Raw genomic sequence first — 12,670 nt, forward strand, 5'->3', positions numbered from 1 at the left:
TTATAGACTAAGATGCAAAGCTCACATACATTTTTTCATAAATTTTAACTTTTACACTTCAGACTTTCCTGTTATTAAGAGAATCAATGTTTGACCATGTTATGGCATTAATATGAAGTGTCCCCAAAAAACTCATGTAGTAAGAGCAGTAACTTCATCAAATAACCTCATCAATGGATTAATCTATCAATGAGTTCATTGTTGAGGGAGGGCCCAGTTGCAGGAATTAGTTTGCTAGAAACACGCCTTTGAAAGGCCTGTATCCCTTCCTCTCTCACTCTGCCTTGCTCTCTCTTCTTCCTGGTTGCCATAAGGTAAGGAGATTTCCTCAACCGTGTGTTTCCGCCTTGGAGGTAGCTGACCATGGACTAAAAGCTCTAAAACTGTGAGCCAAAATATATCTTTTCTCCTTTAAATTACATATTGCAGGCATTCTGTCCCCAAACAGACAGATGATTAACCAGATCCAGAAATCCCATCTACATGTTGAGGACATGTTAGTTATAATGATGGCTACCAATCATCAAACATATACTATATAGAAGACACTATGGTTTAAGCATTACATTCATTATTTCATATAGTCGTCATACTACTATTAGGTAACAGTAATAGTTATTTTCATTATAAAGGCAAAATTAAAGGTAAAATAACTTTCTCACATTCACCTGTCTGGCTTCAAAGTCTGTCATTTGTTGTTTGACACAGGATCTCACTATATAGTTCAAGCTGGTCTTGAATTCATTATGTAACCCAGGCTAGCCTGAAACTTGTGGAGATCCTCCTGCCTCAGCCTCCTGGATTATAGGCATGCACCATGCCTGGTAAAGCCTATAACCTTAACTGCTGCCTTTGAAGTCTAAAACTGAGGCACAGCATCTAGTCTTGAATTCAAAGATACTTAAGTCATTTATCTTTGTTTCTCAAATTTTCCAAATGTAAAATGAGAACAATACCTATTCCTTTCTTCATCAGGACTCAGCTCACGAGATATATACTCATGGCATCTTACCTGAGAGCTAAAAGAACCATAGCCAAAATGGTGTACAAGAATGTTCATGGTAGGCTTATTTGCATAGCCCAAAAGTGGAAAGTACCCAAATGTCTGTCAGTGAATAAACAAAATGTTGTACATATACACAATGCAATATTGTTGTCATAAAATGTAATGAAGTACTGATATAGAAATGAAGCTTGCCAACATGATGCTAAGTGAAAGAAACCTTGCACAAAGGCCACATATGATATGATCTTGCTTATATGAAATGTCCAGAATAAGCAAATTTATAGACACAGAAGGTAGATTAGTGGTTACAAGTTATACGGCACACAGGCTGGGGTTATAAGGAATGAACAGAGGCTGCTAATGGGTACAGGGTTTCTTTGGGATAAGGTGAAATATTCTCTAGTTGGATAGTGGTAATGAATGCCTAACTACATAAATCAGTAAATATCACTGAATCACATACTTTATAATGTAAATTTTATAGTGTGTTAATTACATGTCAATAAAGCTATATTTTTGCTTTTTAAAGAAGACCCACCTTGGAGGACATGGAAGCCAAAGGAAATAAATGTAAAAATACTTTGGAAAAAAAAAATCACAGAAATGTTATACTTCATGCTTATAAAAGCACTATATAAACTGCACAAAAACCACTGCCTTCTGTACCTTTGGCGGTTGCTAGCTTGTCCTAGGACTTAGAAGAATCTTAATTCACTTCAAAACATTTAACTCCCCTAGTCCTGAATATCCAGCTAACAAAATGCAATATAAACTTGCGGATGCAAACCCCAGGGACTTGGCCTGCTTAAAATTAAAAAGGAAAAAAAGCCACAAAACCATGCAGGGCCTATATTCAAGGCCAGAGAAGATAACATTTTCACTAGATCTAGATTCTTGTTATCTTCTTATATTCCTTTGGAAGTACCTTATCAAGATTGTCTATAGTGAAATTAGGTAAATGAAACAACTAAAAAAACATTGCTTTAGTAAACATCAACACTGAAACATCCTTACCTTTACTTGTGGCTCATCTTAAACACATTATCCCATTTTCATTTCAAAAGTGCTTGCAGTCAGCACAAATTCTTACCCCCATTTTAAAGAAAGGAAACCAAGGTCATCCAGTTAATGAGAAGCAGACTTGATTCCCAGTTCTGTGGGGTTTTTTTACCTGTTATGTTAGCATTTGTTTTCTCTTTTCATCCATCTTGGTCGCCTATTGTTCACCAGATTACAAAGTAGGGTTGAGCCTGCACTTTTAACATGAACTTGGCCCCCAAGAAATCTTAATCTCCCTCTTGATCATTCCAATTTGTTGTAGTCATTGCACAAATTTCCATAAGAAACTTTATCAGAGTTGCACTAAATGTTTTTGAACCAATCAATCAATCTGGCCAGACCTTTTCTGGTTAATCTTTCATGAATAATGAATGGCTCAAAACTCTTTAATTTTTTACAAGGATAGAAATTCCCTTCCCAGTTGCTGAAAAAAGTTTTAAAACTGATGAAAAAACACTGTGACCAAGCTTCTCACCAGATTGGATTCTCTAGATGGGAAATCTACAGGTAAGATCTTCAGTTACTATTGGAATCCTCACTTGTCACATGTATTCTAGTTCCCTGAAACTCATTATTTTCTAAGTTATTAGCATTATTTTCTTTCTTTCTCCTTCTCCCTGCCCCACTGATAGGATTTACTTCACACTTTCTTATGAGACATGAGGTTTTCACCAGTCTCAGCATACCAACTGTAAGCAACTATGACACAAAAAAGTAAAGTAACCTCATACATGGAAGATTCAAGAATTTGCCATGTGGCTACCCTACCTAACTCTATTTCCAAGTACCAATACTAACCAGACAGACCAGGTAGTACTCTAAGAATAGCAGTGATTAGGGATAAGAGAAGTTCTTTTTTCTCTGGTAATTAAAGAGTTAGTAGTTTTATTTTCAGTACTCAAGAAAGATCAAGGTATAATAGTAAATGTAGGCCTTAATTTTCAACAGTAGGTGGATTTACAGAGCAAGGCACTAGTAACATTACTGGATTTATTAAAAAGGTATGTTCTTTTAGATTTTTGTCCATTCAGCCCTGGATCTCCTTCTTACAGTCTTGACCTTGGTTAGTTACCTAATACTTTCATTATGCTACCCTACAAAAGTTCAAGTAAAGAATTTTTACTTGATGTGAAAGCAAAACTTTAAATACACATACTTCTTTCCATAGTTCACAAATGCAACATCAATGAAAATCATTTGCTCTAGAAAATTCCCCTAAGCTTTTCAGTTTAGAGACAGCATTTTTAATATTCAAACTATATGAAGCCAGGAGTGGTGGCACATGCCTGTAATCCCAGCACTCAGGAGGCTGAGGCAGGAGGATCGTTGCCTCAGCTACAAAGTGAGCTCAAGGCTAGCCTGAACTGCATAGTCAGACCCTGTCTCAATTAAAAAACAAAAAAAAAACCCTAAGTGAATTAATACAATTTGACCAGAGATGACACTTTCTTTAGATAAAGGAATCACACATTTTTGAGCTGTAAGGGACAACAGAAATTATTAAGCGTTAAGGCACACGCCTATAATCCTAGGACTTGGAGGCTGAGGCAGTAGCACCCCAGTGAGTTCGAGAACAGACTGGACTATATAGTGAGCTCAAGGCCAGCCTGAACTGCATAGTGAGACCCTCTCTCAAACAAAACAACCCCAAAAAACCAAAGGCATCAAAAATCAAAAGGTTTTTTTTTTTTAAATGATAGTGCTGGGGATCAAACCCAGGGCCCTTGTGCATGCAAGGCAAGAACTCTACCGCTGAGCAACATCCCCAACCCACAAAATGGCTCTTATGCTATATGCTGGACTGGCATTATACAGAAGCTTTTTTTCAAATTTTAATATTTTACACCATAAATTCTTAACTTGTGACTTACCCTGCTGAGTTGATCTAGTAACCTTTGGTTCTGTTCTGACAGTTCCTGGACAGCCCGTGTTTTTTCTCGATCTGCCTCCCGAAGATGAACCTGCTGCCTCTCCAATTCATCTTGTAGCTGTTTCACATCACTCTCCAGCTCAGACACTCGGCCTTCCCACTCCCCTTCTCTGTTCTCAAATCGTCTTCTTAGTTCATGTTTTTCTTGTTCTAAGTGCTGGGTGAAAAGTGAAAAGGATTTAAAAACTGTTAAAAATTCCACAGCCTTTTGTTTCCTTTCTTTTTACTCTTTCCTAACTGTTTTCCCACTGAGCACAACAAAACACCCTGCCATACAGGACAAGTTGTCCAATTCAGCTACAAAAATATTACCTCCTTCCAGAGAAAGGAACTGATTTCACAGAGAAAACATCATTCTTATTGAAAATATTTAATGTTACATTTAGTTTCCTGGACACAAGGCTTAGACTTACAAATTCACTTGAAATTTACCAAGCCATCTAATCTATTGGTGAGCTATACACTTAAACAACTAAAAGTAAGTCCCATACCCAAAATGCTGATTAGGTTAAGGAGACTTCTTTTGAAACATTTATTATACATGGATTAATGTCATACTCTTACAATCATAGAATTTTTAAAGATGGAGCAAATTCCTGCAATCCTTTAGCTAACAATCTTTCCTTACAAATGAGGCAACACAAGTAGTCCAGTTAGTTGTTCAATGTCTATACTATTAAATGGTACACAGTGATTTGTGTGTAAGTCATGTGACTCTGTTCAGTGCTCTAAATCATAGGTTAACAAGTATCTGCTGCTATACATAGCACTGTATTTCAAAATCATTAAGGCAAGTTCAGGTTCAGGCCTACTTTTAAATCAAATCCTTATCAACAAGACTTCCATATTTATGTCTGATCCATTCACCTATTCTTGAGTGCTTACTATGGGACAAGCACTTTATAAGGTGACATGAATAAAACAGACATGGTCCTTGCACTTGGACTGATAAGAGTGATAAACTGCATGTGAGAAATGAAATGCAAAGTATAGATAATAATTAAAAAGGGCAAATATGTTCTTTTACTCAAAAACATAGTATGAGCTGGATGTGATGCTTGCTGAATCCCAGTATTCTGGGAGGGTGAGGTAGAAGGGTCTCAAGTTTGAGCCCAGCCTGCGTGACTTTGTAAGACTCTATCTCTGGGAATGTAGTTCAGTGCAAAGGCCTTGAGCTCAATCCCCAGTACAAAAAGAAAAAAAAAGTACCATCAGCAAGTGTTATGGTTTCTGTCTGCATGTCCCCCCAAATCCTCAGGCAGTCTGGAGCGGGCTTCTAGATTTTTGATTGATCCATAGTCCAGTGTGGGATTATGGGTGTGAGTGCTACACTTGCCCCAGGGGGGCAGGTAGTTTGTGTACAATACAAGGGAGGGAAGGAGCCTTGCTCTCTGCTGCTCCTCCCTTTTGCTTTTGCTGCTTTTGCTCCTTTCCTGCTGCCATGAACTGTTGCCCTCTGCCATGTGCCACTCTGCCTTGGAGCCAGCTGAGTACAGACTGAAATCTCCACAAACTGTGAGCTAAATAAACCTTTCCTTCCTTAACGGTGGGTGTTGGGTATTTTGTCTCAGCCATGAGGGGAAAGCACCCAAGATAGAAATTGGTACCTGAGCAGTGGGATCGATGCTGTGACTGTACCTGACCATGTGGTTCAAGAGCCTTTCGAAATGGCTTGTGGGAAGTGTTTGGAAAGGTTTGGTGATGTCACCTGAAAGATCAAGTCTATACTTCAGTGTAAGTTAAAGTAACAATCCTCAACCTTTGCTGCTCTCAGTAAAGTTCTGATGTAACTATTCAAAATATACTGACCCAGAACCTGGTTCCTAAGATTGTGATCTGGTTAAGAATTGAAATATATATATATAAAATTTTATAGGAAAATTCTGATGCACTGAGATTGTTTCCACAGCTTCAAATGAGCACCTAAATCTTCAGAGAACTTGGTCATCTCTTCTTAGGAAGCTACATTCTTGTTCCACTGAAATTCTCACCTATTAAAATATATTTTGACATGTTTTTGGAAAGCCTCAAGGGCCAGCTTATTGTCATGCAAGAAAATCTGTCCTATTTCTTCACATTTGAGGCATGTCTAAAAAGGAGATTATCCCATTACATCCTACCATCATTTCTCACTTTGCTGAGTGACTTGTGAATGTTTCTGAAAGTCAAATTCAATCCTAAAAGAAAATTTGCCATGATTAAGTGCAGTCAAAAGAAGATGCCAAAAGATAAAAATGGCAATCCAAAATTAAAATGCTGTGCATATAAGCAAAGGCAGTTTTCAATGAAAACTCCAAGTTGACCACTTTATGGGGATCACTCATTTGGCTGTAGCCACTGTAATATATTTGTTGAAAAAATCACATAACTTCACATTTATACATCAGATAATCTCAGTGTGGAGCATGTTAGAAAAACAATGACTAGGGAAGGACTTCTCACCAACATGAGATTTTTTTGTTCTCTTTCCCTAACCGTGCTAAACTTCTAAAACGGAGAATGTTTTAACCATTGTAGAAACTTCATAAAGACAGAGTGTGAGCACAAACTAACTGCAATCCTAAAACCATGGTAGCTGGCTTTACTGAATTTTTCCAAATGAAAAAGACTGAGCAGAAGGCAGTAACAAGAACTCAGTAATCAGTGTTGCTGAGAGGCCAGATAAATTAGGCTTGTGTTCTAAAAGAACAGAGAGACTTAAAAATATTCAGCAAACAGCTGCTAGTGAACACCCTAACCAAGCAACTAAAACAATCCAATCCACTTGAGGGGAAGGACTGAAGACAGGTGGTACTGATCAGTCTAATCTGTCCTGATATTTCTGTGGGGGTTTTGTTGGTAGTGGGAAACAAACTCTGGACCTTGCACTTGCCAGACAGGCACTTGCCAGGCAGGTACTGTGCTGCTGAGCTATATCCCTAGCCCTCTGATATTTCTTTAACATGAGACAAATCCTCTACTTCAGATTTCCTAACCCTTTGACAAAATCAAGACTGCCCTATTAAGAAACAGACAAAATTTAGTCTTTTGTACAGAATTTAGCCATTGGTCTACTCAGAGAAGAAAGGTTTCTCTTAGACCTATATTCTCTTGTAAGTTATAAATTAACTAGGGTTTACTACCCTAGGCAGAATATCAAGAAGTATGGAGGTCAGACTGTTTATGCTTGCCTTTGTTTCTCAAGGTTATATAGTATTTTAAAACAATATCAAAATTATAAAGGTGATCAAAACAAGAAAAGTCTAATAAACTGGCACAACTAAGAAAAATCTAGTCAGGTGTGGTGGCGCACGCCAGTAATCCCAGCACTCAGGAGGCTGAGGCAGGAGGATCGTTGCAAGTTCGAGACCAGCCTGGGCTACAAAGTGAGCTCAAGGCCAGCCCTGAACTGCATAGTGAGACCCTGTCTCAAAAAAACCAACAAAGAGAAATCTAAGGAGATATGAACACTAAATGTAATATAGTGTCCTGGATGGGATCCTGGCAAGAAAAAGGCATAAGGTACGGGCTAAGGAAATTTGAATACTCTAAGGACTTTACTTGGTAATAATGTACCATTAATTTTGGCAAATGCAGCATACTAATATAAGATCTCATTAAGAGAAAACAATGTAGATATCCAGAAACACTCTACTATTTTTCCAATTTTTCTATAACTCTAAAATCAATCATTTTAAATAACAGTCTATTTAAAACTCCAAAACCACAAAAGTTGTAAGTCTTTACCAAAATTGATTTTGGGGGCAAAGATTATTCTTATTTTTAAAAATTTTATTAGTACATATTTGCAGTTCATAATGATTACATTCATCATACGGAGTTGGTACATGTATGCAACGTAACTGAATTCTTTTTATGTCCCCTCACCCTTTCCAGAGGAAAAAATTTAAAAAGTGAAACTATTCTCCTAAATCTAGTATATGGTTCTTGAAATACACAAGGAAAAAAGTACTGTTTTCCAAGAGGACCAAGAACTGAATGTAAATCAGGATCCTTGGGTTTGCCCCTCTAAATCGGGTTTGCACCTCTAAAACTGGTAGAGACTCACTTTCATCAACTTCCCTCCATCTTAACATATAGTAGTAGACAGCTGGGCATAGTAGCACCATGCCTGCAATCCCAGTACTCAGGAGGCTGAGGCAGGAGGATTGCACATTCCATGCCAGCAAGGGCAGTTTAGCAAGACCTTGTCTTACAATTTAAAAAGGACTGGGGGTGTAGCCTGGTGGTAGAACTCATGAGCACAAAGCCCTAGGTTCAATCCCTAGTGCTGTGACTCCAAATAGAACCCCGAGAATTGGCCTAGAGGAAGAAGACAAAAATATAATTGAGGGTAGAGACTACATTTGCAGTAAGAATCTACTTTCTGCCATAAAGAAAAAAGGGGAATCCTACGCTACAATACATTGTTTTTTTTTTCTCCGGTGCCGGGAACCGAACTCACGACCTTGCATTTGCCAGGCAGGCGCTTTTGCCACTGAGCTAAATCCCCAGCCCCTACAATACATTGTTAATCCCCAAGGAATGAAAGTATATTAATGCAAGTTAGTATATGAGTTTACAGTCTAGGAAAAACTAAGGTTTTGGCTGGATGTAAATTTTTGAACCAAAGGGCTAATTACAAATGCAAAGAAACAAAAAAGCCTTAAGAACTTTAAATGTATGAAATGAATAAAATATAGTCTGTTTAATTCAAGTTTAGAAAAAACGGCCACATTTTTCTACCTAACCCAAGTTTTCATTTTAACCCTGAAGATGTAAAAATAAAAAAATCTATATTAACTTCTAAACTACTAAAGACTTTAAGTAGTATGCCTTTTGAGGAAATAGCTTGGATCGAGTACTTTATGCCTGAAATGACAAGATAAAATCTTGGATTTGGCTGGATATGGGAGTGTACATCTGCAATCCCAGAACTCTGGGAGGCTGAGGTAAGAACATTATAAGTTCAAGCCCAGTCTGGGCAACTCAGTGAGATCCTATCTAAAAAACGAAAGAACTTAAAAGGGCTGGGGATGTAGCTAAATCCAAAAGCCTTGGGTTCCATTCCTAATAACAACAAAAATCTTGGGTTTGGCATAGAGAACTGGAAAGACACTGATATTAACTCATGACTAGGTAGAAAAGATCTTGAAAATGGCTTGTTTGTCCTGAAGTTAGAGAAGTATCAATTTTGTTCGGGAATATAGCTCAGTGGCACAAGCACCTGGTCAAGGTGGCAAGTGCAAGGTCCTGAGTTCGATTCCCAGTACCACAAAGAAAAGTATCAATTTTGTTTTTTTTGAGACAGAGTCTCACTATATAGTTCAGGCTGGCCTTGGACTCACTATGTAGCCTAGTGTGGCCCCAAACTAGCAGTGATCCTCCTGCCTCAGCCTGCGATCACAGGCATGTGCCACCTTGCAGCAGAAAGGTATCGATTTTGAAGTTGTGATGGGTCTAAAATAAAACTAAATTAATAGCACAGCCACTGTTCTCCGAGTCCACTCATATTTACCTTTCAAACCAACCTGTGAAAAAAATATGTCTGACTCCCAATATCTAACAGCTTTTGGCAAGTTATAAATCCTTACAGGCTGGTTCTCTACTCCCAAATGTTTTATTTAATTGAAAATACAGGAGCTGTGTTAAACTTTAGAAAGCACTTTATCTAAACAGATAAAGTTCAGATACTTTATCTACCAGATTGCTCATGAAATATACTGTAGAGAAAATTCACTTGCAGGTATAAAATGTAGTAGTACCATGTAAATCAGGTTTATCATTCTCATACACGACACTAGAATTAACAAGGGCTGGGGTCGGGGTAGCTCAGGGGAACAGTGCCTGCTTGAAGCCCTGGGTTTGACTCTCAAAACCACTACATACACAAAAAGCAACTAGTGGCCATATTTTATAAGACATGTTCAAGTGTACACTAAAAAAAAACCACCTTAGAGATCAGTGCAGAAATGTACACCTGCAATCCCAGCTACTTAGGAGACTGAGGTAGGACTGTTTGAGGCCAGGAGTTGGGAGGTCAGCCTGGGCAACATAGTAAGCCTCCATATCAAAAAAGACAAAAACGACCTGGGCATATGGTGCACACCTGTAATCCCAACATTCTGATGGGCTAGGCAGGAAGATGGCAAACTTGAGTGCAGCCTGGACTGCACTGTGAGATCCTATCTCAAAAACAAAAAAAAAAACTAAAAACAGACTGGGGATGTAGCTCAGTGTGAAGCCTCCTGGGTTCAATCCCAGTACTGGAGAGAAAGGAGAGAGAGGGGGAAGGGGAGAGGAGGAGAGGGAGAGAGAGAGAGAAAGAGAGACAGAGACAGAGAGACAGAGACCGATTGATTTCATCATTTTCAAATATACTTACAACTAAACTAGCATAAACTTTAAAAAGTTATTTTTTATCAGGTGAACAAAAATTTAAATTTAGTTATAAGTTATAGTAAAATACACATAACACAAATTTACTATCATAACCATTTTTAAGTGCACTGGTCAGGAGCATTAAGTACACTCACAGTGTACGTGAGAACAACTTCCAGACTTTAAAAATAAATTTTTAACACTGCCGTTCATATGCTGACCTGCAGAACAGTGAAGATCTTAACAGTTTAAGAAGTTTGAACTATTTTATTGTTGCCCATTGAGTCAACTACAAAATACCAAAGGTAATTTATTCTTTTACAACAAAACTTTTTTGTTCAGCAGAATTTTGAAATCTTTTTCCTTTGTTGAAGAAATGTGTAAAGGCTGCATATGGAGACCAGGATGTGTGTAACTACACACTCAGGATTAGTATGAAATCTGTCACTAATCAAACTGATATGATGTTCCTTTCAAGTTAGCTGTCTCTCTAATCAAGTCCCCCGCTGAAGGAATTTCCAATCACAAGTATAAATCTCTGCAGTAGTACTTCTTTTCAGAGTTGTGTTACTGAATCTCTTTCGGAAAGAAAGGACACCCTTTTCTCTCTAGACCTCTACTTCAAGTGCAAATTAAACAATTCAATTCATTAGGTTGCTTTTTGGCAGTGTACTCACAGGTCTCACAAACGACTTCTCAGAGACATATCTCGGGAGCTCATCAGCTGGCAGACCTAGTTAACAGGCCAACTGAACTACAGGGCACTCACTGGTTTCCTTCTTTACCCTGAGTTTTCTTTTGATAACGTCACTAGACTACAGACACTTAAATCTTACTAATCCACATTCTGGCTGTTTAGTGATATGGAACCCAACTAGGATCAATTTCAGACCTTATTCAATCTGCAACTATTTTTTGTTGTAACTAAAAATGAAAAGAACTGTAACTAAACTGGGTAATAGTAAAGGCAGAGTCTGAAAAGGTTCAGCTTTGTTTCCACTGCTCATTAACGACCACCTCCCCTTCCTTTTTCAAATCACCCTAATTTTAGAAACGTTAGCCTTCTGTACTGCATTCAAGGCTCTTTTCTAGTTAAGAGGAAAGAAAACAAACGAGTATAGGTCGGACAGACTTTGATCCAAGACACTGGCAGAAAATATTACACAAACTTTAAAGGTATTTGTAACAACAGTTAGGAGAAATATGGTTTTTATAGGTTGTACCTCTCATCCAACTGCAGGCCTGAGACCTCAAACACAAAAAAGTACTGCTTAAATACACATAAATTTTGAGGCCCACATTAAACCCACTACCAGTGGTCACATGTTGAGCCTTGCCTCGCCTGATTTCGGCAATGGAGCCACATTTCTTAATCCCTTAGTATTTGAAGACTATATAAAGCTCCTTTAGGGGCACTTGTTTCCCACAACTCTGAGCTGCCAGGAAGTTAAGACAAGGGCATCTAGAGGCCTTCATGCCAAAACTGGAAAGCTTTAGATTAACACCCTGATTAGAGATTAACTACTCTGAAAACCTGAAGCATATTTTAAATGCTTCTCGACTTTCTCATTTCTGTGTGCAGACATCCTCTCAGCGCTGTATAAATTAGTCATACTGTATGCTCTATTTTCGATGCAGTGTACAGTACATATATAGAATGGCCCACAGCGCTGGGAGTTGTGCAGGGACCCATCTGCTGTGGGCAAGGTGGGAAAGTCAGGTGGGTTCCATGGATGCTCTGATCTGATAACTAGAAATCCTCCCTCCTACCTCCTATTCCGGAGGATTTTCCTCGATGTGGGGTGAGCATGGACGTGGCGGGGGTAGGGTGAGTGCCTCCCCAAACTACCCCGGGCTGGAACGGTACCTGAGCTTCCCACCCATCCTGGGAGGTCCTCACCTCCAGCTTGTCGGTCAGCTCCTTGTGCATCTGCTCATACTGCCTGCTCATGTCCTGATTCCTCTCAAGCAGCGCCTTGCCCAGCCGGGCGGCCAACACCAGATCTTTCTCCTTCTGCCTGATCACTGACAGCAGCTCAGGGTCCTGGGCAGGAGGCGGCTGCGGACCGGTCCCCTCGGCCGGAGGTCCGGGCTCGGCCTCAGGATGCTCCCCGGGATCGGACGGCCGCTCCCCGGCCGCCAGCAGCGCCAGCTCCTCCTCTAACGCCAGTTCCAGCTCCCCGGGGCCCCCAGGGAAGGAGACGAGGGCGGCGGCGGCGGCGGCGGCAGGACCCCGGACCGTGTCCCCGGCCGCAGCGGGCAGCTCCATGCAGCAGGCGCTGTCCGGCTCGGCGGGTGCTGAAGCGCGGCCGGCC

The 12,670-nt window shown here is 39.6% G+C and overlaps 1 protein-coding gene across 1 annotated transcript in view; it reads right to left on the bottom strand.

Moving 5' to 3' along the window:
* Ccdc64 (coiled-coil domain containing 64) overlaps positions 1–12,670 on the bottom strand; it is a gene marked incomplete at its 5' end in the record, with an annotated part of 102,756 nt that extends 90,086 nt beyond the window's left edge. Inside the window, 2 exon segments of the mRNA XM_005396589.2 lie at positions 3,937–4,152; positions 12,256–12,670. Coding sequence (XP_005396646.2) covers positions 3,937–4,152; positions 12,256–12,670 — 631 coding nt within the window.

The sequence above is a fragment of the Chinchilla lanigera genome, unplaced genomic scaffold (assembly GCF_000276665.1).
Source record: "Chinchilla lanigera isolate Chin_1 unplaced genomic scaffold, ChiLan1.0 scaffold00054, whole genome shotgun sequence".
NCBI classification, from domain to species: domain Eukaryota; kingdom Metazoa; phylum Chordata; class Mammalia; order Rodentia; family Chinchillidae; genus Chinchilla; species Chinchilla lanigera.